The 26,706-nt window shown below is 49.9% G+C and overlaps 9 protein-coding genes across 13 annotated transcripts; 5 read left to right on the top strand and 4 right to left on the bottom strand.

Annotated features, from left to right (window-relative positions):
• Nucleotides 1-351: 351 nt before the first annotated feature.
• On the bottom strand, nucleotides 352-1,938 carry PV06_11211 (uncharacterized protein). Its single transcript, XM_016412844.1, has 4 exons — nucleotides 1,795-1,938; nucleotides 1,638-1,730; nucleotides 1,369-1,568; nucleotides 352-1,322 (listed from the first exon to the last, which is right to left on the bottom strand). Exons 3-4 carry the CDS (start codon nucleotides 1,414-1,416, stop codon nucleotides 969-971), a joined length of 402 nt encoding a protein of 133 aa, XP_016256777.1. The 5' UTR covers nucleotides 1,417-1,568; nucleotides 1,638-1,730; nucleotides 1,795-1,938; the 3' UTR covers nucleotides 352-968.
• A 353-nt stretch (nucleotides 1,939-2,291) lies between these two features.
• Nucleotides 2,292-3,410, top strand: PV06_11210 (uncharacterized protein). The gene is made up of 3 exons (XM_016412843.1): nucleotides 2,292-2,449; nucleotides 2,495-2,583; nucleotides 2,632-3,410. The coding sequence occupies exons 1-3, from the start codon at nucleotides 2,345-2,347 to the stop codon at nucleotides 3,341-3,343; spliced, it is 906 nt and encodes a 301-aa protein (XP_016256776.1). The 5' UTR covers nucleotides 2,292-2,344; the 3' UTR covers nucleotides 3,344-3,410.
• A 1,793-nt stretch (nucleotides 3,411-5,203) lies between these two features.
• Nucleotides 5,204-7,958, top strand: PV06_11209. 3 transcript variants are annotated; one of them, XM_016412841.1, is made up of 4 exons: nucleotides 5,204-5,492; nucleotides 5,558-6,285; nucleotides 6,337-6,491; nucleotides 6,544-7,958. In XM_016412841.1, the coding sequence occupies exons 2-4, from the start codon at nucleotides 5,803-5,805 to the stop codon at nucleotides 7,661-7,663; spliced, it is 1,758 nt and encodes a 585-aa protein (XP_016256774.1). In that variant the 5' UTR covers nucleotides 5,204-5,492; nucleotides 5,558-5,802; the 3' UTR covers nucleotides 7,664-7,958. The 3 variants fall into 3 exon arrangements, with proteins under 3 accessions (XP_016256774.1, XP_016256775.1, XP_016256773.1); XM_016412842.1 differs by having other exon boundaries at nucleotides 5,204-6,258; XM_016412840.1 differs by having other exon boundaries at nucleotides 5,204-6,285.
• An 837-nt stretch (nucleotides 7,959-8,795) lies between these two features.
• PV06_11208 (uncharacterized protein) lies at nucleotides 8,796-9,759 on the bottom strand. The gene has a single exon (XM_016412839.1). The coding sequence runs from the start codon at nucleotides 9,610-9,612 to the stop codon at nucleotides 9,286-9,288; it is 327 nt and encodes a 108-aa protein (XP_016256772.1). The 5' UTR covers nucleotides 9,613-9,759; the 3' UTR covers nucleotides 8,796-9,285.
• A 5-nt stretch (nucleotides 9,760-9,764) lies between these two features.
• On the bottom strand, nucleotides 9,765-14,696 carry PV06_11207. Of its 3 annotated transcripts, XM_016412838.1 has the most exons (6): nucleotides 14,130-14,696; nucleotides 13,874-14,081; nucleotides 13,499-13,814; nucleotides 13,088-13,449; nucleotides 10,111-13,020; nucleotides 9,765-10,059 (listed from the first exon to the last, which is right to left on the bottom strand). In XM_016412838.1, the coding sequence occupies exons 3-5, from the start codon at nucleotides 13,759-13,761 to the stop codon at nucleotides 11,999-12,001; spliced, it is 1,647 nt and encodes a 548-aa protein (XP_016256771.1). In that variant the 5' UTR covers nucleotides 13,762-13,814; nucleotides 13,874-14,081; nucleotides 14,130-14,696; the 3' UTR covers nucleotides 9,765-10,059; nucleotides 10,111-11,998. The 3 variants fall into 3 exon arrangements, with proteins under 3 accessions (XP_016256771.1, XP_016256770.1, XP_016256769.1); XM_016412837.1 differs by having other exon boundaries at nucleotides 9,765-13,020; XM_016412836.1 differs by having other exon boundaries at nucleotides 9,765-13,020; nucleotides 13,499-14,081.
• Nucleotides 14,697-17,775: 3,079 nt separating this feature from the next.
• PV06_11206 (uncharacterized protein) lies at nucleotides 17,776-21,524 on the bottom strand (the record flags this gene model as incomplete). The annotated part of the gene is made up of 6 exons (XM_016412835.1): nucleotides 20,707-21,524; nucleotides 18,340-20,650; nucleotides 18,135-18,270; nucleotides 17,967-18,084; nucleotides 17,874-17,919; nucleotides 17,776-17,798 (listed from the first exon to the last, which is right to left on the bottom strand). Exons 1-6 carry the CDS (start codon nucleotides 21,505-21,507, stop codon nucleotides 17,776-17,778), a joined length of 3,435 nt encoding a protein of 1,144 aa, XP_016256768.1. The 5' UTR covers nucleotides 21,508-21,524.
• A 290-nt stretch (nucleotides 21,525-21,814) lies between these two features.
• PV06_11205 (uncharacterized protein) lies at nucleotides 21,815-22,230 on the top strand (the record flags this gene model as incomplete). Its single annotated transcript, XM_016412834.1, has 2 exons — nucleotides 21,815-21,936; nucleotides 22,005-22,230. 2 exons carry the CDS (start codon nucleotides 21,815-21,817, stop codon nucleotides 22,228-22,230), a joined length of 348 nt encoding a protein of 115 aa, XP_016256767.1.
• Nucleotides 22,231-22,303: 73 nt separating this feature from the next.
• PV06_11204 (uncharacterized protein) lies at nucleotides 22,304-23,635 on the top strand (the record flags this gene model as incomplete). Its single annotated transcript, XM_016412833.1, has 1 exon — nucleotides 22,304-23,635. The coding sequence occupies one exon, from the start codon at nucleotides 22,304-22,306 to the stop codon at nucleotides 23,633-23,635; it is 1,332 nt and encodes a 443-aa protein (XP_016256766.1).
• Nucleotides 23,636-24,836: 1,201 nt separating this feature from the next.
• PV06_11203 (uncharacterized protein) lies at nucleotides 24,837-26,698 on the top strand (the record flags this gene model as incomplete). The annotated part of the gene is made up of 1 exon (XM_016412832.1): nucleotides 24,837-26,698. One exon carries the CDS (start codon nucleotides 24,837-24,839, stop codon nucleotides 26,292-26,294), a length of 1,458 nt encoding a protein of 485 aa, XP_016256765.1. The 3' UTR covers nucleotides 26,295-26,698.
• Nucleotides 26,699-26,706: the final 8 nt, after the last annotated feature.

Below are 26,706 nucleotides of genomic sequence, written 5' to 3'. Positions count from 1 at the left end.
GGAAGTGTGGGGTGAATTGCCGGTTTTCACCACACAACTTGACTTCCGTTAAAGACGGGTTGCTCTGCCTGTGGGTGATATCCCTTTTACGCCTCCCATTGATCGGCACTCGGGGAAAGCCTCTCCATGTTACAGCTGTTCAATCTTTTAGGAAGTAGATAAGCTCTCGGCATCAGTTTCGACCCCGATTAGACGAATAGGAAGGCATTCCGTCCTATATGCCCGTTTAGATCCACCAAGCCCGCGGATATCCTTGAATCATACTTGAAGGCGATTCTGCTGCGGATTTCTGTTGTATCAACTACAATGCAGTTCGTGATATGTCTGACTAGCTACCTTAGAGTAATTCGACGATTTAATCTTCCCTCTAACACCGCTAAACGATTGAGGCACAGTGATGAGGAATACCAGGGTGTTCTTGCTCGGCATAACGACGACTGCTCTCGCTCTCAATTGGCTTCGTCTCATCTTCATAACTGGAAGAGAGATGTGGAATCTCCTGACCTCTCATGACGAAATGCACAGTGGACCTGAAAGCGAAACGATCGATCTCGTGTTCTCGCAGGCTCCATCGCACGGTATGTAATACATCGAACTCTTTCGAGCCAGCCCATTTAGAATGACCGTATCATCAGGGGAGCTGAGTGTACCTTGAATGTCTGCTAACTTGATGTTGAAATTCTCGTCAGGTAATGTATCCGGGCCAGAGATCCCCCTGATAGACACTTTGAACATGGATATGCACTAGGCCTACTGCAATTCGAATACGATGCGTCATGGTGAGAGAACTTTGATAGGAAAGGGTATTAGTCCATCCTTGTCAAGTCTTCTTGACTCGATAATTCGTGGGTGTTGACCAAAATGTTCCAGCAACTTCTGCCTCTGAAAAAGCCCGCGTCCCCTTGGGGAACATATGCTAGACGCCGAAAACTCGTGCATACCATTTCTCTGCTTGTACAGAACGGTTGTCATCCGTTGCCAAGCTCTTCAAAAGTTTGGTCAACGGAATCATCCCCTTCGCTAACTGTGTCCTCAATGAATTCGCCTGTTTGAACTGCTGCCCGAGTAACTTGTGTAAATCTACCCAGAGACTGAAGGTGATAGCGTATTTGAGACAAAGAAACTCCACTTCGGATACAATCCAGTAATCCACCTGTTTCTTCCTTGCTCCCGTAGCGAATTACCGTTAAAATGGAATTCAAGAGTGATTGGATTTCAAGAAGTTCATCCAGGTACCTTCGACTCTGTGTACCGTCGGGCGGGTCCTTTGAGCGTCCTTGTTGGCTGAGCTGGCAGGGAATAGGATTCCCACTAGAGATGCCCTTGTCATGCTTAGGGGGTATCTTGCTCTTTGTAGAAGTTACTTACCAGGCCGGACGCTTTCGGGTCGATGTTATCATTCTGTCCGGATGCCATTTCTCGAAGGTAGCGTGGCAGTAGAATGTGCGTCAGGAAAAGTCTAGTAGACTGCCGATTATGCTCAGCTTTCGATAGCTTCGTAGTAAATTTATACCCAAAGTGGCGTCCAACTGTACATTGACAGTATTATAAGCTCTAAAAGTACGAGTCTACATCCACTGTCGTGTTAGATCTTGCTACTTCAAGTACGTAGACCAGGGGAATGCCGTCACACTTACTCGCGCTATGACGTCACTCGAGGAGATCTTGGAAATTCCAACCCTCATTAGCATACGGTATGTCCCAGGGACGCTTCTGACCAGTCCAATGTCCTTATAATGAGGTTAGTAAATAGCTTTCTTCAGCGTCGAAAAAAAACATCTTAAATAGCCTCACAATTTGACGCTCTTATAATCGCGGAGTGCTTCGGGCGTCCACCAAGAATCTAGGAACTACGCCTACCCTACCTCGACCACTACCCTCCAAAATGGCTAGATTGGTCGGCATGTAGCATAATCCCAGAAGAGAGGCAGGGAAAAGGGATTGATGCCTTGGTGGGACATTACATTTTAAGAATGACCTGGCTGGGTCTGAATGCCTGGGTTTCACATCCCGCTGTCGGGGACATTGTCCTTTGACTTGTGCCCTCGATGTGACAGACGTGGAATTCTCCCCAGGCGCATTGGCCGGGACACCTTCCCGTCCGTTAATCGGAGTCGAAAATGATGGCCAACGTGTCGGTGAAGACTTCCACAGAAGCGACATATGAATCCAATTGAGGATTAGCAAGCCCCACGCATCCCTATGATATCAGACCTTCACGGACCAAACTGGGCTGATCATATTACGTCACATCTAGTGTGCAACTCTTATCTCATCAGACTTCCCTGTTGCATAGATAGAACATCGTTGTAATTGCCTCAACGACTAACCGCCCATATATACCATGCCAATGTCAAGATTAAAGGCGCGCACCCGTGGAGGAGATGGCGGTGGACGGAATAGTCGGACCCGTCGTGCGTGCGACAGATGCAGACTCAAGAAGGCCAAGGTAGTCCTGTTCTCGCTTTCTTTGGTAAGATTCTAATTCGAACAGTGCGACGGCAATCCGAAGTGTGAAACTTGTCACACAAGTGACAGTGCCTGTACTTACTCCATCAGAAGGAAAATAGAAGCCAGAACCTAGTAAGTCAGCCAGAAACTACCAAACTATTGAATGCCAACGGTCGCTAGTTATTCTCGAATGCAAGGAGTGACGGATATAGCACTTCAACAGCTATACTGGGCATGCCGGCAGAAATCCGGGTTTCCAGGAAAGCTTCCAGATGAATCGACTGGCGCCGTTACCACGGACGCAATTCTTGAAGGACTTGGTCTCCTTAGACCGTTACTTGGAGGTCGTCAATCCCTATTTACAACTGAGGGACAACCGTATGATAAAGATATTCCGGATTCAGACAAATCGTGCGACCATTTGCGAATATCATTTGCTGAAGGCGACTCCGCTCAAAGCAGTCCAATCACAGTCTCATCCTCCTCCTTTGACGCTCCCCCGTCCACATATAGAGGAACGCCCGCCTGTGGCTCTTCTGGTCAGTCAGTGTTTGCTTGCAAAGAGAACTTCAATATGGAGACAAACACTTCCCTGCCAAGCGTGGTCACAGCGGCTCAGGCCCCGATCCACGACCCTGTTACTCAGCATGATGCGGCGCAAATTGTGGACAGGAATGATTCACAGGATACTGACTCATATACCGTTGCCCCCGGGTTTAAGCCAGCCGACCTTGCCCCAGAGATGAAGGGCAGGGACTCATGTCAAGTCAAGCAACTGGAGAGACGTGCTTTTGACAACTGTGTGGCTCTAGAAGGGATCATGTTTGATAGCTATTTAGCCCCGTGGCCTGGATCCTTAGCTGCGGCTTTCCAGTCAGTTCACTCTGCCTAAGCAGCGAATTAAAAAGGAGTAGGGTAGAAGGCGGAGTGCAAATACATGAAATTTTGCTTGCTTTAAATTTCTGTCAACATTAAAACTGCCGATCCTCAGGTATCAGGATCCAACCAGCAGGCCCTTCTAGATCACACATGTTCTCGAGCCGTATAGATCATCTTTTCGACACGAGCTTCTCAGTGGAAAATCCCATGGATGGTGAATTGGATGGCCGAACTCAAACAGACAATCCACTCGTGACCATATTCTGCGAGTTACCTTTGTTAAAAACCAAATGTCTCCAAGCAGCCTCCAATGAAACTTTCCGAGTGCTTGTGCGTCCTGACGTGGGCATTAGTCTAGCCGCACTTCCGTGCCGATGATCGCATGATCCGACATGTGTATTCGGCCAACAGCGCGTCCTCACTTAAGTAAGACTGCGTGGCACAGTCTAGGGCTTTGATAACGGAAAGCAGATGGAAGACCAATACTCTTCGTTTACAAGCCCAACTCCAGTAACATATATACTGCATCGATAAACTTGCCATCCACTCCTGTGCTGTTGAATCGGTAAAGGTTTCAGCCACGTTAGATGTCCGACCAGCTTTTTCCCTTTCAGCCAGTACCGTTCCACTGCCAGCGTAGTCCGTCTGTATCGGTCACCCCTCCCAGCAACCCATACTGATACCTCTTGAGGAGCCGAGGGCCATAACAACACTAGAATGTCCAGATGATATCGCTTTGCTCACACCAAGTAATGGTGTCAATATCAAAGTCTCGGTCTCCGACCCGCCATGCTCTATGTTTTTGTTGATAAGGCCGTGCCTGTCACCTGGCAGAGTGATGTCTTCGGTTGAAAATAGGCGTATAACAGAGCCGTATTTTGCGTTGTTAGCAAAGGGCTTCGCGCGAGAACGCTGCAGATATCGCTTCACGGACAGATACTGTTAGACAGGTCCTGGAAGTTGGCTGCCTCGTCAAATCAGTGTACATAACCCATGTTTGTATCAAATCATTGTCTTTCGGCGCTTGATACTAGGTGTATCGGCCGTGGTCTCTGCTTGCAAGTTGTAATTTCGCGTCAGGAGGGAAGGAGATTGCCTCGTGGAATGCTCCAGTGCTCGGAGAAAGTGGTGAGTACATAGTACAAGCTATTTCACTTAGCTCCAGACAAGCTACTGAGCAGGGTATATTCACCGCGCTGAGGCTGCGACGTCGAAAAATAAGGCATCGTTGCTCTAGAAATCTGTAGCGTTTCAGGTATGGGCATTAATCATGCTTGTCCGAGATGAGAGGACGTCTTCCATTTATTGCCATTAACAACAGCGCCGGCAGTGCGCAACTGTTTGGTCAGGGTTACGGCGGGCATCGGAGGCGGGAGAGGGGAGGAGTGGTGTCGCTGCCACGGGGTCTGATGTAGATGTTTTCAGAGATGCGGCGGTCTATTGATTTCCAGTCATCCGAGGGGTGGCGCATTGGGAAGAGTGTACAATGCAATTCCCTTTTTGCTGGTTGCTCGCCATCAAGTGTTGAGCTAGGGGCATGGAATAAAAAACAACGTGGTATGTGCAACATAATAATTGGTAAAGCAGCATAAGACTGCCGAGGTAGCGCTTCACAACTTTAGCAGCGCCGCTTTACGAGGTACAAACGGATCAACGACAACGGCGTTTGCCCTTACGAATGCCCTCTTCTCTTGGGTGACTATGAATACTCCTATCCGTTTGTAATCAGCTCGCCATGGCAGCAAAAGACACTATACAGTACATGCGCTATGACCTGTCCCCGGAGTCGCCCAATTGATCGATTTTTCTACCAGCCACATCGAGACCAGAAGAAGTCGTCACTGAACAATCATTCGTCACGTGGAGTCCATTTTCGATTTAGTTCGTTGGTGTACTGTAAGTTCTTCAGCTTGGCCCTCGAAGTCCGAATAGCCGTCCATGGCACCTACCCCTACGGAGCAGTTTCGCGACTGACCGCATAGACGATCAAGAAGAACTCCAGGTCGCCTGCAAACATGTCGCAAAACCGTCTGAGGCCTCTGGCCCCTGCGCCACCGATTTGCCCCGCTCAGATTTCCGACCCGAACAACTTTCGATTACCGACCAAACAGCGACGGAATACCACAACAGCATGCACCGCTTGTCAAAAACGTCGTACCAAGGTGCGTCTATCTCAAGTACCGTTCTCCGTGGTTTTCTCTGCAAATGGTACCCTCAACTCGGACAGGAGAGCCTCGGATATGCACCTACCACCGCTCGCTCGACTTCTCGGTGTCTGCGTTCCTGCCAGGCTGTGTAACTATTCCTGAATAAGTTCTCTCATTCGGCAGACTGAATCCCAACCAACATCAAGTTACGAGATCCCAGCTCATAAATGGCTGCAAATAGTGTGATGATTATACCCCTTGTGCAGCCTGTTTGGCGAGACAAACAGATTGTATCCGCGAAACGGAAAAGGATGGCCGCAGGAGGATGGTATGGAAGGAAAAGGTCGAAGAGTTGGAATTGGATCGAAAAATGCTCTCCGATTTGATGGAGGCGATCCGAAATGGTGAAAAAGATCAGGTGGAAAACCTTGTTGGTATAATCCGAACGACTACGTCGAATGAGCAAGTCTCCAGCTATATTTCCACGAACTTTTCTCGCGCAGCAGAGGAAGGACCGCCCTACAAGGCTTCAACATGCCAGCAACCGCTACAGTCACCTGCAAGTCGTTTGTTCAGAGCCACATTGGGAACCGCTATGCCCTTGTTCAAGGTGCCAGCCAAACCTTGGACGACCGTCACAGATGATGACGGGCTCGTGTCGCATCTCCTATCACTATGGTTTACATGGCGCCATTGGTGCTATCCGTTTATTGATCGCGATACTATAGTCTCGGCCATGCAATCTGGACGCGAGAATGATGGAATATGTACGGCAGCTTTGGTGAATATGATCCTGGCAGATTCTTGCGTGAGTCGCAACACCAGATGACGGTGTAATTACTGACCGCGAGTATCATAGTTTGATTATGACATTCTGGACAACGGTCATGTACCTCCGTCGAACGAGAAACCCCTACAAGATCTCTTTTACGAGGAAGCCAAGAGATATGCAGAGACAACAACGCAGAAGAGACTCATACCGTCGATACAGTTCATGGCGATCCAATGGATGTTGTAAGCCGAGGTATCCTTCTCTATATTGAGGTCCTCACTTATCAAGGTAAAGTTTAGAAAACCGCGGTATTAATAAGCTCGCCAATGTTATCATGCGAGATATGATCGACCATCTAAAGCAGTTCAAAAAGCCTAGTCAATATCGAGAGGCCATGACACAACCTGGAAAAGAGCCAGTCTCTAGTGCGCAGCAACTTGCAGCATACACTGGCTGGGCTGTGTTCGCCTCTACCACTGCTGCAACTTTTGCGGTCCGAAACCGACCTGTGATGGAACCTCCTACCAACTGGAAGGCTCCTCTCCATCGAGGGAACTTGACTGACGTGTGGTCACCCTACCCCCGTGATAACCTTCCTGCAGTTCCCCATCCCATTTGTTACCTTCAACACCTGAGCGGTTTGTACGATATCTGCTACCACATCAGTCAGCGTGTTTTCATCGACGACAATGTGAATATCAAAACCGTCACGTGTGACAATCTGGAAGAGCTTCATCGTGACTTAACAGTTTGGTACGACAATATCTCGGATTGTGTCCAAGTTACGGGATTCAAAACACCCCATACTTTGAGTTTATATGCCCAGTATCACTGGGCTGTGTTGGTATTATCAGAAATGACATTGACACTACTAGCTGAGGATGAAGACGATTCCACTCTCGGTCTTCTCGTTCCTGTTGTACGAGCGCAAAACATGACCTCAGCCCTGGCCATAGCCGACCTTGTCCACCTTCAGTCCGTGAACTGGGGCGTCGACCATATCCCTATTAGCTTTCTTCAGCCAGTCAACGCGGCCTTGTCTGTCGTCGTCAACGACGTCAATGGCGATCAGTGCAAATCGTCCTTTGTGAAACTGGCTGTAGCTTTGCACGGTCTGTCTCGCCGTTCGGTTTCCGCAGAGAGTATGTTGCGTGATTTACATCTCAGAATACGTCAACTGCAGCTTATGTCGTCGAACCATGTGGAAAACATGTTCAAAGACGCCGATGTCCACTTTGAAGGCAGTGTTGTTTCACCTGCTGTTGGTATGGCGGCTACAGGTGAAGCTGCGAGAGCATTTGGTGACGGCCTGATGGCGGAATCTTATGAGGCATTGGTGGAAAAATGGAGCCGATTTCTTACTAGAGCTTCATCTTCTTCAGATTCATCATCCAGCTGGCAGAACGACAAATGATTTTTCGACGTACAGCGTTCAGTACCATAGACGAGCTCGGCTCTATAGAAGGTTGTCCAAGTTGCGTGGTATCCAAGATCTGCGGAGCAAGGTCTTCAAGTGCCTGAGAGTTGGCTAGCCGACGAACCTGAGCGGCCAAAGCTCTGGCATCTCATCATCGTGGATGCCAGTATGTTGATCAATAATAAGTCGCCTTGAGTCTTTGGGCGGTTGAGTTCTTTGAGTCAAAACTTCCAGTTGTTCAAGATGTGGGGAATAGATGCCTTCCGTAACTCCGCTGACAGATTTTCCGTGGACACTTGCGAGCCTCTGGATTCAATGCTCCTGAAATTCAACTGAGGTCCGTCCACTGTTCGAGGTTGAGTCCTCTTGCCTGGAATATCTTCAAATCGTGATTCGGTCACCACGTCAAGACTCTCGTCGCCAACAGTAGGGTTTGAGAGAGTGCTCGCCTTTGAATTGTGTGCAAAATTCTACGCCAATGGAACATTTAGCATAGCACGTAGTTGGAATTCGACGGAAATGCGGATACCTTTAATATTCTCATTGTGTCTGGATGCTTGTCAGGTTGGAAGTGAGGTGAACGCGTTATCACCCGGAGAGCCTCGAGGAGGATCTCCTGTTCCCTTTCCAACTCGTAAATCATTGCGCCGCACTCTTTGAGTTCTCTGTCGAGTTCATCAGACTGTTCCAGCCTAGTTTTCTAGCGGTCTAACAGCGCACCTCTGATCCCGACATATTTTCCACTCTTGATATACACATTTTGCGTTGTCTTTATCGCACCGGAGACATCGTTCTTCTCCGGAACATTTCAAGTGACGGATCTGACATCGAGCACAGGCATGCGAGCTTCGTCGCTTCTTCGATGTACTTGTTGTATGCATATGAATTGGTGAGCTGGACGTAAACCGTCGGTAGGTCCTCCGAGAAATGACTTGTCGGCCAGCAAGCTGACTCCGTGTTCTGCCACCATAGTCTTGATTCTTCTTATGTTTAATCGAAACGCTAGTCTGTGCGAATTCGCATTCAAATCAACTAGTCCTACTAATTTCCAAGGAAAGAAGTCTTGAAAGAGGCGTATCTGTACTCGAAGAGGACCGCCGGTCTTCGCCACAGACGCATTCTTTGCCGCAGGCGTGTGCTATGGGACAGTGATCTAATTCTGAGGTCTGGTCTGCCAAAGCTGCATTATTTCAGGCTGGCGTTCGAGAGCTAACCCGGCTGGATATCGACATCAAGCGCCGGAAGAGGTCCTGAAGAGCCGCTGGTTTTCGAAGTCTCAACGATTTCGGTGTTCGTTCGACGAATGAACTTCAGTCATCTTGGTTGCTGAGGATCCTGCCTGCAGCGATGTGAGGAATATCTTTGAATCTGGGTGCTCCGAGTTTACTTCCGGATATCGTTTATGTCGCCAGACCGACCTCGTTACATCTACTATGGCGAGAGATGAGATTATAATGGACGGGGAAAGCAACCTGATCGGTACGACTGTTGACCAACTTCGGCCTTCGTTTTCATTCCCGACTTGCCAAATACGCTTTCATCATTCATGTCTCTGTTTGCTCCACATAACCTTTCGCATACTCAATTCCCCTAGTCGCACAATACCGCAACTTGTAAGATCAATCGTGCAAGCGATGCAGGCATAAGGCTTTGTACATCGCCTTGCTCCTTGAATATTGACAATACAATCGTCCATCACGTGTACCATCTTGGACTGCACTTAACCTCGGTTTTGAAAACAAAGTAGATGTATATTTGCGAACACGCTCCGAGACTATCAAATACGGTTGAAAAGCACTACTGCCTACTGCTCGAAAACTGAGGTTCATTTGCTTGGGGTTAAGGACCTCTTTGAGGACACCATGAGAGCACTCATTGTGTGGCCATCCGCTCGTGTGCCGGCACCTTGTGGCCCGAACATTCAAAAGCTGTGGTAAGTGGTACATCGACCATATAATACAAGTTTGAGGGTATACGGAGCTCTCCAGCTTGTTGACCTAATGTAATCCTTCCTTTGGTTAATGCCCAAGGCTGAGGCCAAGCTTTGAGACACACCCTTTTCTCAAGATCACACTGCTGACCATCCCCCCCCCCCCCCCCAGAGACCATTGCCAGTTCTAAGGTGCGTCCCTGTGTTGGTCGCACCGATCCAGTACTTAAAGGGATCCAGTCAATCTGGTTCTTGAAGACGGCAGTGAGATTACCATGCTGCTCCGGTGACATCCAGAAGTGTCTATCGTTCCAGCGACTGAGGTTTCGAAGTTCTTGCACCTTGGATGGCTGTGTTGGTCATCATCTTTGACAGGCAAACCCTGCGGGTTATAGATACGCCCGTCACAGCCGAGCCTACAAAGTATGTTGGCGACTTCAAAGGCGAAAAGTTTCTAGTAGAACTACGCGGAGTAAGTATCTCTCCGGCACGTAGACCTCACAGGTTATGTTACCTTTGACAGAGACTCCCGTATAATATCAAAACATTAATCCTGTCTCCTGTTATTCTCAGGTCTTTGTACACCAGTTCAGTCACTGTAGCAAGCTCCAGTCTACTGACCCAATCCTGCTGCTGGACAGTATCCGGGAGTAGGAACGGTCGGTATCTGGAACGGACCGTAGGCTCATCTATAGATGCCGAAATAGAAAGTGATCAGTAGGAAAAGTCAGGATGACGCTCAGGTTTCAGACGCCGTATCATTCAGATCACCATTGTTAATGGCTGTTCGGACTCTGGGGATATTGGAGGTATTCGCTGATTCTGCGCTTCGGCACGGTCGGGCGGATGTTGGTGTTCAGCGGTCACCGCCGTTTTGGGGGGAGAGAATAGGAAAGCGAGTGGTTGGCACCTCGATTCACCGATGGTTCGAATGTGGCCGAAATGATTGATACAGACTGGCGGTTTCATAAGGCATTGGAGGGCGCTGGAAGAGTGCAGGGCAGTGATCCTTGGATCGCTGTGGTTCACAAAAGGTTGGACTTTCTTGGTACTCTAACAATTTTGGGAATGCAACCTTGCTGTGTCACTCGACGACGATGATTCACCATTTAACGACATTGGCATCGGCGTCCTCGGCTATTGCATATGCAATTCCGTGCCCTCCTGCGGGTTACCACTGAGCTGATAGCCTGGTTGTTTCAACACAACTTCGACTTGGTTCTGATCACCATAGCATGTCTCCGCGCTTCAATTTGGATTGAACCACGCGATGTCATAATTGTCCTTTCACCCCTTCTCATTTCTCCTTTATAATGACCATGTCCTCGATTGGTGACGCCTCAACACCCTCCGTGCTACCGTGGTAGTCTGCCTGCTTCTCCAACGTTTGATGCCTTGTCTCTGGAACAGCAGGGTGGTGAGCACTCCACAATGCATGAAGAAAGTGAAAACTTCCATGACATGATTCGGACACTTATTTGTGCCAGTTTCATTTCTTAGGGGTCCAATTGAGCCCTGAGTGAGAACAGTACCGTCTTTTCCCGCAGCGGCCGAGATACCACGCGCTGTCAGTCGAAGGTGTATAGGATACTCTTCACCAAGGATTAAAGAAATTAGCTCTCAGCGATGATATTTCGCTATGTTAATTGCCTCTGCAATGATCATCGTAGGGTTTGCCCTCACCGTTGGAAAAGAATTGGCAAAGGCCGTACAACGCTAGGAGCGCATATGCCGACGACAATGAGCTGGCCATCTCACTGGGTTCACGGCCGACTGTGTCGATAAGTGCAATCGGAATCCGATATATCGGGATGTAGCCGGGATGGCTCGGATGAGATTGCTGACGGTCGTATTGTACAGATTGTCGTAGACATTTTCAGGAATCGTTCAAGCCCAGGACCCAGAAGCAACATCAATGGAAAACCATGACCCAGCAGTTCCGAGCAGATCTTCCCATATCTCCATTGCCGAAACCAGCCGACCGATTCAGACCATGTTGCAATGGGTGGTTCGATCCCCCGACGACTCTCCAACGTTGGCGTGACCTTTCTTCGCCTGTCCGTTTCACCTACCACGAAGATAAGCTCGAACATCTGATTTCGCCTTTTAGCACCTAAGGTGATATCTGCAGCGTACCGTAGTGTCGAGGATTGTTAAACGGAAGTACACCGCTGCAGGAGCTAGGACGTGCACGAAGGCAACAATACTGCGCCACGTCTTATCGGCAGCGAGCATTACAGTCAACTGAGGAGAGACAACGTCGAGATCAAGCCCAGCTGTTGATCACCGAGCTTAGTCTCCATATGCCATCGACGATCAAGGACTTTTTGAGTCCGTGTCGATGTTCATAAGTATACAACCGGTTGGCATGCAACAATATCTCGATCATTGGTTGAAAGAGCTCATAAGACGAAAAGGTGTACCGAGGCGGCATGGTTCTTGAAATGCGACTTTCCTTCGAAAACCATTCCACGGCAAGCCACCTTGTCGGGGCAAGGAATTCGGTCCTTCTCTTGAAAGTGTCGTAGGCGACAGCGTTCCGTATGTCTCTGGAGGGAGTGTTTACCGGCATACCGCTTCTCCCGATCTTCCTGGGGGAGATTACTGCATAGACAGAAGAGGCATTGAAATCCCTGACAGGTCAACGGCACGAAGCCTTCGGCCGTCGACGAGAGCGGCAGAGTCGGCGTAGAGACTACAGTAGTCACTGTATCTGTCTCTCCTGTGGAACTTGAACATTTCCTAGATAGTCTTTCACGTCGTGTTTCACGCCGTCCTTCACGTCGTCCACATAACGCGATCATGGTGGTGGAGCACTTTATGTGTCGGGAAAGAGCCTTGGGCCCGGTGAATACAGCGGGGTCGCTCATGGCCGCTTCCGCGATCTGTCGGCGTTCAAGGATCTGGATCTGCGTCGGGGTGGAGCCTGAAGCAAGCTCGTGCCCTTCAGCTAAGGTTCCTTTGATCTGTCGCTGAATCGCCTCAATAGGAGCTGTTTCGTCGTACTGTCGCTGAATACCCTTCAACAGAGCTCGTTCCTCGGCTCGAATCGTGCTGTTAACCATACGTTCCAACTTCTTGTACTCGGCATGGATTGGTTCTCCGATCGCCATTCGAAGACGGCCAAACTCCCGAACGATGAGACCGCGAACCCGATCTCGCGACTCCAGAAGCCGGCGGACAGAAGGCAATCGTCGAACCTGCTGACTCTGTTCGTTGTTTAGCTTTCTTGGCCGGTTCGGATCGCGGAGACGGCCGATGCGGCTTGCCGATTTGGCCGCCTGTGGATCGCCGTCCCGGTTCCAGAACGCGTCTTGCGTACTGTAGCGGATCATCCGAGACAAATAATTCCGTTCGAAGATCGTGGAAGATCCAACATGATCTAGGGCAAGGTTACGGACAGCGGCGTTGGATTTGGGATCATCTGAGCCAAGTATTTGCGTTAGCAGTTTGAACTCTGCTCAGAAGAACTGTTGGAGAGGATCACCTACCATTGATAGCGTTGCCCAGAGCTCGGCGGAGGCAGTACGTCGTCAATGTCTGTAGGTAACCCAACGCCTCACCTAGACGCTTGACCCACGCTTGATAGACGTTGTAGGTCAGAGCTCTGTCTGGTGATGTCTCGACGCCTTCCTTGGTGGCGATCGCACGGCGAAAAATCGGCACGTCAAGCATCTCCTTACTCCATGGGATCGGCTGACATCCCTTTTCCCGCCGCGCCCGGAGACGGAACAGAATATCGGGTGACTTCAGATCGGGCGGCCCGAAAGCCGAGTCATCGAAGGCCAAGCTGACAATGTGGGTGGTGACACAGAAGATTGGGTTGTCGTCCAAATTGAAGGTGTACGTTTTCCTTTGTAGCAGGATTAGCCACATGAACTCCCCAACCGAGGGGTACTCACGGTCGTTTCCGCTTCTGGCGGGACTTAGTCTTGGTCAATTTCACCCCCAAGCGCAGCATGTCGACACGAGTCTCGGCGTCCTTCTCGATGTAGAGGTCCAGGTCGCCGTAGGTCAAGTCCAACAGGGCTTGAGGTCGAGACCCGGTGAACGCTGCCAGCAACAGAATCGCCGCCAACTGGAGTCGTTGCCGTTCATTGGGAAACCAGTTGATATCCGAGGCCCAGTGGTAACGGATGAGCTCGACGAAATCGTCCGCCTCCATGAGAGGCTTCTCGATCTCCTCATTGTCCAGGCCATATTCTTCCGTCAATGGCCCTTCAATGAACTGTAGCTTCAGCGATCTGGCGGCATACAACGTTGCTTGTTTTACGTACCACGAAGATTTGCCTCATGACAGCCGGGTCCATCCGACGCTGTGTCCACATAATGTACAGCTGACTCAATTGCCGCCAGTAGGTCGTCAGCGTACTGGTTTTCTTGATGGTGTAGGTCCGGAGCAACCAATGTAGGAAGTTCTCCATCCGAGCCGTGGCGCACTCGCGCAGGGTCTCTTGTGGATCAAGCTGGAACTTGTCACAGTATCTTTGCAGAGTCAACAGATGTCCCCAACTATCAGGTCATGGCACGTACTCCTCGAAGAGGCGCTGAAGGCGGTCGACGTGGTAGATAGTATTCGGTGCATACAACGTCGTGGGACGGGTTTCCAACAAGGCCTCCTCATATTTCCGGGCGAGGACGTCAAGTGTACAGACGTCATCGGTGGTATGGCTGGAGTATAAACCCCCAGAACTCAGGTTGACAGTGATCAACTTCTTTCGGCGAGGCATGTGGCTCGAGGATACGCAGGGACGGATCGGACAAGGTGAAGAGGGATGGCATATATATATCATCCAGGGCTCGTGCAGCTAGCACAGCGGTTGGCAATAGGCAGGGGCATCAGGGCATCGCCTGAAGCCAGTTTGACTTCCGACTCCGTTTGATGAGCCGGGGCATTTCGACGGAGGGACGGCAGGAGAACTGCAAACAATTTGAAATTCGGGAGACGTCCACAAGTCTCACTCCTAGGATCTTCGACATGGGTTGGAGGTCGCCAACGCATGCTTTTGAGATTGTGACGTGAGACACACAGAGAGGGTCGGGTGAGAGATGTAAGGGCAGGATGGTGTGTGGGTGTTGGGTGGAAGGCAGAGAGAGAAGGTTGTACGTCAAATCGTCAAAAGCGGCGAGGGACAGGTGGAGCCGGCTAGTGGAAAGGGATCGCAAAAGCGGCTACGGACGTCGTCGCGAAACGGCACCCTTTGCGCCAGGACACAGACTTAGGAAAAATAATTAAATAGAGTACTATATAGTTTAATAAATTATATAGGGTAATAAACTATAAAAACCTATTTAACTACCTTTTAATATCTTTAACGTGGCACTAATATAATTATTTCATTATCTAAAGATATTAATAAGTAATTAAATACTTTATCTTTCTCCTTAGACTTAATTTTAGTAATAAGTTATTAGTGTGATAGACCTTATTACCATTTTACTAACTATTTCGCTTTTACCTCCTAAGTAATCTCTAATACTTCTATACTACGTCCCAGATTCTTCGAACTTCAATTCCCCTTCCCGATCTAGCGGGGGAGCTGCGCCGCTCTAACTCACCCCGAGCTCAGCCTAGCTTAGCCTAGCTCACCCTTAGCTCAGTTTCACCTCACCCTAGCGCCCAGGTCAGAGTGAGTTAGGGGGTGAGTCACAGGTGCGCACAGGCTGCGCCCAAGGTGAGCCGAAATTGGACTAAGAGACGGGCGAAGGGTGGCGAGGGTCGGCGATGGCCTTTGATTGGTCTATGTCTATGGGGCCCATGAGCGACTTTTCGACGACAGGAAATCCAACCCTTCCCCCTTTCCCTCCTTCTCTCCCTCCCGCACATACATTCTTCCAAGTGCAACCAAAGTTCTTTGACCACTCGAATGTTTTTCAGCAACGACATGACTGCACCGCATCGACGCCAGGATGACCGGTGTCAGGATGAGGCAGGAATCTAGTAGACCCTTCGCGGCTGCAGCGGCTGCAGCAGTGGCCAAATAGATCGAACTATTACAGGGCTATGCAAGGACGAGCCAGTCCCTGTTCAGATTTAGGAGAAGAACGCAGACCTTGGCTAGCACGTCTCATCCTCGCCATCGGGCTTGTTCCTTCGGTTGGCCACGACTGGGTGTACACCTGTATTTGCGCTGCAGAGGCTGCGGAAGCCTAACGAATAACTTTTACCAGCAGGGAAGAGGGTGTATTGCGAGAGGTTGCCGATCGGCCGGGCAGACGGGATGAACGAACACCCTAGCTCTGTGCAGATTCGGCCAGGCTATGGAAGGTTACATGCTTCAAGGATGCTCGAGGATGCGTATGCGCCTAAGTGGCCTATGATGTGACCAAGGCTCCCTTGACGGCGCCAATGCGTGCGGCATTTGTGGCTTGAGGTGTCTGCCTCGTGCGATGGCGAGACTCTTCAAGACGAGGCCTGCATGTGGATTAAGAGAAGAGAAAGTGAGACTCCTCGCCGCACGCCGTGTGCGTAGACTCGCTTGTCAAGTCTATGGCAGATCCATCGCATCTTGTCTGTGAGAGGACTCCGTAAGAGATTGTCGCGAAGGCACTCGGCTCAGTCTGTTTGAGACAGAGGCTCAAGAACACAGACAATGACTCTACATCATGCTGAGGAGCCTTTCGCCTCCTCATCTTGTATGCTACAGAATCCCCCGAGGAAATCAACCTCAGTGCGATCGATAAAGCCAATCGCAACCGCACCAAGAACTGCGAAGTGCAGCGTTGGGTGCCGACGGCTCATTTGATTTGTCCTGGAAAATCGTTCTGAAGATGCGCCGAGAGTATTGAGCATCCAGCGATCGCCTTCTCCCGTTGCCTGGTCCCCTCAACGTCCCCTCAACGACCGCGTGTCACATTTACGAGCGCGGTCCAGGCCCCTCGACAGAGGCGGTTTCTCGTCACCTTTTATAATAGTCTGTCCTTGCTTCCAATTTTCGTTGTTTGCTCTTTCAACGACTCAAAGTCTCTCCTTGTGCTGGAAAAGCCCCCCTACAGCCGGCCATCCTGCACTTCTGTCTGAGTACCTGAAGATCCGAAACAACGAATAGAAGTGGCAACAGGCAAAATATGGCAGGGCCAGCCAATTGCTTCCGAATTATCCCCCTAGCATTGACGATTCACCTCTACGCCATCTTGCTCTATCTTTTATGCGCGAAAGACGCTCTCGACACCTTGGCATTGAGGCTGATCACATATATCGCCATCCTAGTTATGATTCCCCTGGTCTAGGAGATGTCAAACAACGGAGAGGACCGGTATTTACTGAAGCTGCCGTTCTGTCCCGTTCTCTGCCAGCGAGTATCCGGTGGGAGATGTTCTCATGAGATAGCAGACTTGCTTCATTTTTACCCTAGCTTCGGCGAAATGGTTGGGTGATGGCTCTGGAATATTTTTGTGTAGGATAGCCTACAGTTGATAGACGAGTGCGAGGAAACTTCGTGTCCTTAGCCGTTGTCCAATACTATGGAGCAGACAAAAACCTCGAGGGTGTTATACTATGGTTGAGTTTCCAACGTTGATGAGATTGGCGATATCAGTTGGGCGGTCTCCCACGAGACTACAGGGCATCTTAGTCACTTACGCCGAGCCACGGCAGACAAATCCGATCACGGCGTGCGTACTGGTACACAAACCACTCTCTGAAAGAGCACGAAATAGGAGGAGTCAGGGCATCTTCAGCTCAATCCAGCGGCAACCAACAACATCTTTCAAAGAGTCCCACTCTGCCTCGCCGTCGCCCTCCCAGCCGAGTTACAGCGGACGGCAGCGAGGAAGCAGCAACGCAGAAAACGGGGGCTGGAAGAGAGTCAGTGCATTGTGCACAAGAGTAATGGGCTTATTCAATGCTCTGTATGTTCCATGTGTGTTCACACATTCTCCTAGACAACCCTAATATACTGGGTGACGATCAGCCAGTTGGTATACATTCTAGATCACCCATTCCTGACGACGAAAATTCTGCCTTCGATATCCGGCAAACCCAGCAATCTCTCTCCAAATCTCTCTTGGGGATGTTCCAATTCACGCATGACTGAGAGAAAGAGAACTCCAGGCCATTCAAACGGATATTTATGCAGGCCACGAGCTACGAGGTAGTGGATCACACAATGACGACGATGTCTTACTCGTAGTCTCGCCGATGATTGTTACAGTACAGTCACGAATACGCCAGCGTCAGTTAGCCCACATGAAGTGTCATAACTGACTGAATGAGAGAGGGTTTCAGCAATCAAACGGTAAATCAGGAATTGCTATCACTATCGAGTCAAAACATACCCTTCATTTTACATCGGTCTTCTTGTCTTCGATTCTCAATCCACCGCTACACCAGTTTTAGCTCCTGTCATTTTTCACATGAGGACGCCTTACCCGAACTTGGGGAATTGTCATTTGTGTTCGCTCCGCGATACCTTGAAGCTCCTCTTCAGTCGCACTTCGATTTCGATATTTTTGGTAAGCTTCTCGAAGAATTGAGACATCTTCAATGCTGGAAATTTGTGTCAGTAAAATTAATGTCGAGGACGAGATACGACTTACCTTGGTTTGTGGCGTCGTCGGACGGGGGCTTCGGTAACCTCCAGACCATTACAAGTATCTCTGTTTGTCCGTCGCTCCTGAAAGACCTGTAATGTCTTTTGGGTATTCATCGTGCCTGTTGGGGGAGACTTGCGATCTTGATAGATGTATCTGTAGTTTGGTCATAACAGCCCCGGAATTTAGAATAGTACTCGTTTTGACTGACCTTGTTTCCGGCGTGTCATGGTCTGCACACTCGAACCCCTGACTCCACGATCTAAGCACGGTGATCTTGCACCTGATTTATGTTCGGAGAGCTCTCTCGATTCTGTCGGTTTGAGACAAGAAAGGTCGAATGGAAATTGGATAGATGACAGGTCTATCTGGTTGTCACACTCCAATGTCGTTGTCATCCCTTTAACAGCTTGCAAATTACTCATACGGAGTGGCGACGTCTGTGAGGGTGGTGTAGGCGTCATAAATCTGAACGACGGCCGGGAAAGTTGTAACTGCCTGTCGATTTCAGAGAAGTTCATCTCCGGGCCAAAATCGCCATCACACTCAAAGAGTCCATCTTGTCTCGGTCCATCTCTTGATACGTTCCCAGGTTGTGCTGTATTCGAAGGACCTTCGTCCGGACATAGTCTATCGTCACCGAAAACTTTTTTACCTTGTGCGTCTCGAGTAGAAATCAATTCAAGCAGGGCCTTGGTGATTAAGGTCAAGCCAAGCAGGCAAGAGAGATTCACCGCCAAAGAAATATGTGCATAGGATCCTTGAATCTTAGGATCACCCCTTACAACCTCGATAGAAGGTAATCTCCGCTTGAATCTCTGCAAGGTGTCCCTATGAGAGGGATGCGCTGACGATGCTTTTAAGATATGGGTAAGGTTGACACTGAAGTCTCTCCGTCTGACTGCCACTACATCATTGTCGCATTCGAGAAAATGAAAGTGTTGACTCTGTCGAGTATGCGTCACTTTCATCACTCGCGTTCTTTCGTGCAAGATTGCTCCGAGGGCTTGAAGTGAATAAAGGTTACACAAATTAATGGCGACGTCGGACTCGACGAACACGCCCAATGAATCCACCACGTCATAGTTGAACTTCTGATTTTGCCAACTAAATGGGGGTTCATCAAACCCTGCTGCTCGAAAAACTTGGCTTGCGTTTATCCATAAATCCTGATCTCGAATCAGAATTGTACGGTCTTCAAAGATAAGCTTTGTGTAGCTCGGGATTTTCTCTCGCTGTTCCATCTGGAGCGGATCAGATAATATGGGAGTTTTCTGCGCTCTTTGACCTTCTTGAGCTTCTCCAAAAGACAAAAGCGGCCGAAAGTCATCGTCAAGATTGGCCATAGCACATAGTCCGCGTGCTGTCGGAAGGTCAATCCAAGGACCCGTCGCGGACGTATCCATGGTAAAGTTGAGTCGAGCATCTGGTACATGTAAAATGCCCCGGTGCCTGCCCGAGTTCTGTACAACAAACTGCTCATGCTTCTCCAGAGGTGGTGCGATAGGAGGGTTGTCAGAACAATCGCTTTGAATGGAGCCCTGGATTGATTCTGCCTGTTTTGCACCATTGTCTGCGCTGTCCAACAATGCCTTCAAGCTCTCGTCTGGTGTTATCTGGGAAACGTCCCCTAGATTAAACGACCAGCTTGGAAAACTCAGGCTGGGATCGAAATCGTTGGTGGTCCGTCTGCGTTTCACAGATCGGTCGCTATGTCTTTCTCCCGGGCTAGGTGGGCCATTCTCGGGTTGCGATGTGTGCCCCTCGTGGCTCGCTGCTGTGCCACCAATCTTTCCGAAGGGCTCCTTGATGGTCGACGCATCTTCTGCATCAATGTCATCATGCACTTGGGCCGGTTCTCGTCGTGGCGTGAGGCTTCCTGTCCGCAAGGGAATCTCTTCGAACAGGCCAATGTCGTACGCCATGCTCAGACACTCTGCTGCTGACTGGCGGTCTGTAGGCTCCCATTTGAGCATGTGGCTTTTAAGAAAGTCGATCATGGGATCCGACTCCCAGTCCTCTGCCGCCTCGACGATGCTAGAGCACCAGGTGAAAGCTTGCCGTTGAGTTTTGCGACGCTCTTTCACGTCTTTTGGTGGTGCATCGCGAGGGACCTCGGGGAGCCCATAGAGGCCTTCCAAGACAATCACACCTAACTGCCAGATATCGACTACGCACGTATAAGGCCGATTTGAATAAACTTCAGGGGGCGAATATCGATAATTCCCGCACCGTGTTCTCAAGTCGATATCTTTTTTTGCGAGACCAAAGTCGCCGACTCGAACCAAGAACGGTGTCCTGGATTTTACGAGGATGTTCTCAGGTTTCAAATCTCGATGCGTTACATTGCGGGCGTGGAGATATTCAAGAGCTTTCAAGCACTGGTGTAGAAGAGTCACCCATTCTTCCACTGCAATCGGACTGATCGAGTTTTGCCGGCTTAGATTTCCCAGCGGCAGATATTCCGTCACCATCAGTGGTTTTGGATGCGTCTTGAAGTCGATTAACCCAACTATATTGTCCTTTCGAGAGAGTCAGTCAAAACAATAATCAATAATCGGGAAGGATCTTATCATACGTGTCGAAGCGTTTTCATGATTTCAATTTCACGCTGCCAGCCTGACGGATAGAAAAACTCCTTTCCAGCGCATTCCAATCCGGTAGTAGCGTTCAGGACCCTTCTGACTCGTCCGTAAGCGCCGTGGCCTAATTCTTCATGCTTCAAGTAAACTGGTCGTCTGCTTGGACTGAGCGATTCGCTCGGCGCGAACGAGTCACCTGGACTGCCGAGGGCTAGATTATAGAAATCTACTTCGTGCGATGGAGGAGCACCGTCCGTAAATCTCTTTGCAGTTTTCTTATAATCTTCCTGATTTGTCTTATAATGTCGAGGGAGGTGGACGTTAAAGCCCAGTTCCCGGTTGTTTCGCAGTGGTATCTTCACTCTGATTGTTTGGTACCAGGAAAAGAAGATCCATTTGAAGTGATGGCGAAGTTCATCTTTCGCCTCATCGTCATAGCTGACAGTGAGACCATTGTTAGAATAATCCCAGATAGCGGGCCGTTGTTCGCTGTCGAAAGAGATATAAAAGCGCGGTCTGCTCGACTCGAGAAGGACATCACACTGATCGGGATCATTTCCAAATATGACACGACCTTTCACTTTGGTCTCCTGGTCAAATCTCAGTTGGATACGGTGAAAATAATCCAGTTCGTTCGCTGGAGTTTCGTCTTCGGCGTATTCGCTAGGCGTGGGCCCACGGCTAATAGGAGACGGCTTCACATATCGGTCTGCGTTGTGTGGTAAGCGGAATGAATCAATCGCCAGTCCCCATTTATCATCAGGAGTCAATGTCAAAATAGTATTGGGGTCATCCATTTTGTCTGAGGTTACAGGATGAAAGGAACCATGCTCCAAAATCATGGCGGCGCTCTTGTTCTTTATGCGGTTATCTTACCTGGAGGTGAAGGGCCTTGACGGCCCCAGATCGACGATCCCGCAGGTTGGCGCCGGCGCTACTATTTAGCGCGCTCTTTCCAGAATAACTAAGACCCTATCACTTCCACGCTCAGCACACATCTTGAAACTGCGGTCACGTGGCTGCAGCTACATCAACCTGCAACCCACCCCTCGATGGTTTTCTCTCATTACTGAACCATCCCACCGACTTTTATTCTCCTTCATCATGACAATTACAGTATATGCAGACGAACTCCTACGTCTAAATGTCGACGATATTGGAGATGAGGATCTTTTCGACCTTAAAGACCCAGAGAACTGGACTGAGGAACATGCGGCACATTTCCGGTGATAACCCTTTCTTCTTATGTTTGCGGTATTAGATGCTGGTATTGACAAGGGATCATTTATTCTAGGAAAATTGTCAATGAGCGCCATCAGCGTGATGAAAAAGATCGGTCGCGGGCGGTGGATGCAGATGAACTTGGGGCACGATTAGGGTACGAGCGACTTCCTCTCTTGATTGAAAGATTTGACTCTAAACCACGAACAAAGCCGCATTCCTACGAGAGAATCACCCGCCTTCCCTCTAACGCGTTACCGCTCGTCCTCAAGTTCAACCATCGATACGGAGAAAGATAGAGAAGGGGGGTGGAAAGAAGAAGAGGAGGCCTATCATGCTTTGGTCGCCGAAGGGGGGCGGCCGTCCCACCCTATGACCCTGGGATATGATGTGATAGACAACCCCGACAAGTATGAGTCGTACAAGGATATCCTCTGGTTTTGGCATTTTAGAGGCGCCGGGTATTACCAGGAATTTCGCTATCAACTTATCGAATGGCGGGAATTCCGAGAAATGCAAGACAAGAAGAGGAGTTATTACGTCCCACGAAACAGGTTTCGAGAGTATCAAGACTCCGTCTGTGAGAGTCAAACAGACGCGGGATGGAAATACGACCTCCGAGTGCTCGAGGACCGACACCAACAGAACCGACTGGAAGACTGGAATGAGTTTCGGGCGTTCTACTATCGGAGGCTCAAACATTATGAGAAACGGGTTGCGCCGGCGGAGCAGGACCTATCAATGTATCAGAGGAAGTTTGAAGAAGCCCAAGCGCGACTGACCGATGTCATCACTGATACTCAGGTTCTGTATAGCCGATTTGATGATATCCAGGCTTCAAAGCAGGAAGTAACTGAAGCGAAATCTAGAGTGGAGTTAGCCCAGGAGGCGTTACGAGCAGCAAAACAAAGCAGCTCAAAGACAAAGGCAGAGTTGATGAGGGTGGCGCACCAGGAACTCGCTTCTGCGAGGGACAATTTAAAGCAAGTATCCGGTACTGAGGAAATGAGAAGACTCCGTGATGGGTATGACCTGCACCTAGCCGAGGAGTCCATGGTTATATCAAAGGGTGAGTTGAGAGGAGCGGGGCTCGATGTGAAGAGATGGAAAGTATTCCTGAAGTGGATCGACGACCAGCATCCAGCTATCGCAGCCGAATGCGGGTTGTTCACCAATAATACCCTGGATGCCGTTCCTCAAACCATCACACGAAAAGAAGATCCGCAGAGGCAGAAAGAGCGGCCTCAGCTCCGACAAAGAAAAAAAAAACAAAGATGGTCTGTCCTCAGTCCAAACGCTTCATCGAAGGTCTCCAAATCCTTGAAAGCTAGAGTGGGGTCTTCCAGCTTACGTGCAACGATCACAACACCACTTCACGAATCTCCCGTGCCGACGGTTGCTTCAGCTCAGCAAGGAGATCATGATGACAACAGAAAATCGCGGCTACGGCCATGCCCAAGTACGTCACCACTCAAGCCCACTCGTCGCAGCGCTCGAATCGCAGAAAGAATAAAAGGCCTACAAGATTATGATGCACTATCTAAAACTGCAAGGATTATGGGTGGAGAGGCGCATGAGCTGTCACAAGTGAAACGACAAATGGAACAGAATATAAATGCAGCCACGAAGAGTAGTGAGCGCCTCAAAGGCAGGCATCCATCGAAACCGCAAGGCGTTTCAAAGCGGAGGGGCCCTCGTCGATGAAGATGCATCCCGAACCGAACCTTTCTTCATTCTCCAGTTCCCTGTACCAGTACCAATGTCTAGAACGTTCCCGGGTGTCTTGACAAGGGGAAGTGTATGTATTTTGAGATTGTCTTTGCAACAGCTTTCGGTTGATGCAGCTTGCACCAGAATGCACACAGATCACGTGACTTGAAGTACTTGATGATGTCTCCCGCCGATGGCTATATCTTGAACTGTTGTCTTGGTCTTCCGTCGAGATCGATCTCCACGGTGTGTTTAATCTTCAGGCCGCCTAGCCACCTCATGCAGGCCCCAGAACACGGCCTGACAATAAAATCAATTTTGGGAAACCTTCCAGACCAGCGAATCATTTTTAGCGCCCAGAAGCATGAAACCGTGCGTTTTGGTATCAAGTTTCGACTTGAGACCTTGCCAGGGCAGTTTTCCATGAACCATCGCGAGACCTATCATGTAGACCGACGGGTATCTACAGATACAGAAATAACGATTGCTCCCCAGGAGACGTAGATGCGCTGGCGAAGGACTGAGGTGCATCCACTGGAGAGCTCTCGCGTCGCTCAAGGACTTGCGCTTGCGGTTTGGACCTGCCCCCGGCGCCTCTTTGTCGAGTGGCAGTAGAGTACAAAGTACTCTCTACGTATCACCCAACTCTTCTGGCTTTCAATTGGGTTGCTACCGGCCAATGATTTTCCGACCGATGCCGTCTGCATTAAGGACCAATCATTCCCTATCTGAATCCTCTTGTATAACCGGTCCATCATCGAGAAGCCAGTCATTTTGTGAAACACGACAGCGAAGCAGAAAGCATCCGTTGGGCAAATCGTTGGCTGGCATTAAGTAGTGTTCGGAGACCTTGCTCCAATTGGCCCCGTCACCGTAGCTCTCCGTCAGGGGCTGTGCTAGGGTCCGCTCCAGCCATCTTCGACCTTTCGGTATTCCAGCACATTGAACCAGAGCTGGATCCACCTGCACCCACTCCTCGTAAAAGCGACGATTGGCTCTCGATGATTGACAACGTCTAGGCATGCGTTGCCCGATTTTCCTCATGCCTGCCGCTTGCGAAACTGGAGGGTCGCCTAGAGAGCCAACCATTGCGCAGGAATCATCGATGGCGAAGACCCCTCTTCTGTGGTCCATCCACGTAAATACTGCTGAACATCCCTTTTCACCTCGTCCTTACAGGGTACAGTACTGTAAGATGTCGGTGCCGTACAAGAATTCACTCTATCTCTGGCTTTGCGCGCAACCTGACGATTTCGACCCAGGAGCGAGCACAATAAGACTAACACCATCGCAGAAGGCGGAGTGGCAGCAGCTCGCCGATTCAGCCTACTTTGGTTGGAGACCTTCAGATTCGGGCTTCAGGACCCTCGATCGAAACATCCCGTATATTATCGGAGACCGCGAAATCCGTGTGACTTATCGGGCGAAGACCGACCCTCCTAGTGCAGGTCTCGGAGCACTCAATCGGCTCCCCATTGAGCTCCTGAATTCTATTATCTCGTCACTTGACATATCTACTCTTGACCGGTTCAAAAGAGTGAACAGGCGGGCTTTCGAGATCGTCAATGCGCATCCGGAATTTCACGTCATGAACTCGCAAGCGCATGATACCCTACGCGGGCTGCGCGCCATCAAAACAAGCCATATGATCACCGTTCAAGTCCTCTTTGAAAAGCTCTGCACCAGCAAGTGTGAGGACTGTGGCGACTATGGCGGATACATTTATCTTTTGACTTTTCAGCGGGTTTGTTGTCGGTGCTTCACGGAGCAAGACCGATATTGGCCACTACGAGAGATTGACGCTTTGAGAACGTACGGCCTTACTCCGGGAATCCTGCGCACTTTGCCTCGTTGTCAAGGCTACCCCGGCTACTACGAGAATGAATCCTTCTACAGGAACAGGCAGGGCTATCTGTCTTTGATAGACCGCCAGTCTGCGTACCGTGCAGGGGTCGCTCGCCATGGCTCGCTTCAAGCCATGAAGGAGTACGTGGCGAACGTAGACTCCAACCTCTGGGCACAATTCGAGAAAGAAATCGAAAAACGCGAGAAGCAATTGGCGGCAGAGAGGGTAGTGAAGGTCCGCAACAAGATTGCCCAGAAAGTGACTAAGATCAGGAAACGGAACGCTTATAAAGAGAAGGTCCTGACAAGGAGGGAAGAACGACAAAGGAGAATGGCACAGTTCTCTCTATGCCATGACCCAGCACAGATTGAGGATGCCAATGACGTGGGTGATGAAACTGACAACGAAAGTATCAGCACCCTTGACGATACGGACGAAGACACCAGCAGCGATAGATATGAAATTTTCTCCCACATAGCGGAGACCGTGTCCTGGAGCACCGGGGAGTGTAGCGGACACGCCTTGGAGCCGCTTCGTTACATGGCAATGATGCGGGTGCCTTGGCTGAACAGGCAAAACGGGAGGGATGAATGGGGGTTCCATTGCGTTGGGTGCGAGCAAAATCAGCGGTGGCCGAACCATGCTAGACGCGACTACATCATGTCAACGTTCAAGGACCATCTCAAGGAATGTGGTCCGGTCAAGGAAGGGGTGCATCACATCAACGATTGTTGCAAGAAAGGCACCTGCGTTGGAAGGGAGAAAATTATATCTTCCCCGTTTGATGACCCATTCTGGCGGTGCTGACATGGTCCATGACGAGTCTCCCGATGCCGAAACTCAGGGGAAATTCTGGCACTGTTACCATCTGCGTGTCCGCCGCTGCCTCGGAGCGGTCGCCATAACGGTCATCGCACAGACGATCGACAAAGCTCAACCGGTGAGGCATTTAATGCCAGTTTTCTTAGGCAGAACTGTTTGAGTGTCCCTAGTCGACGGATGCCAACCACTGAATCACTTGCGCTCTCGGGGGAAAATGGTGATGGTTCGCCCAGCAGCTACAGTACCTTAAGATTAGTGTCGATGTTCTGTCGTTCCACAGCAGTTGAGTAGATTCTGACCAGCCTCCCAACCGGTGAGGCATTTAATGGACCAGTAAGGCGCAAACTGTGAAGGCTCTCGATGTACGGAGTTACACAACCTAACCATCCAACCATTA

Source organism: Exophiala oligosperma, assembly GCF_000835515.1.
Source record: "Exophiala oligosperma strain CBS 72588 unplaced genomic scaffold supercont1.22, whole genome shotgun sequence".
NCBI classification, from domain to species: domain Eukaryota; kingdom Fungi; phylum Ascomycota; class Eurotiomycetes; order Chaetothyriales; family Herpotrichiellaceae; genus Exophiala; species Exophiala oligosperma.
This window is presented reverse-complemented; position numbering and strand designations above follow the sequence as displayed.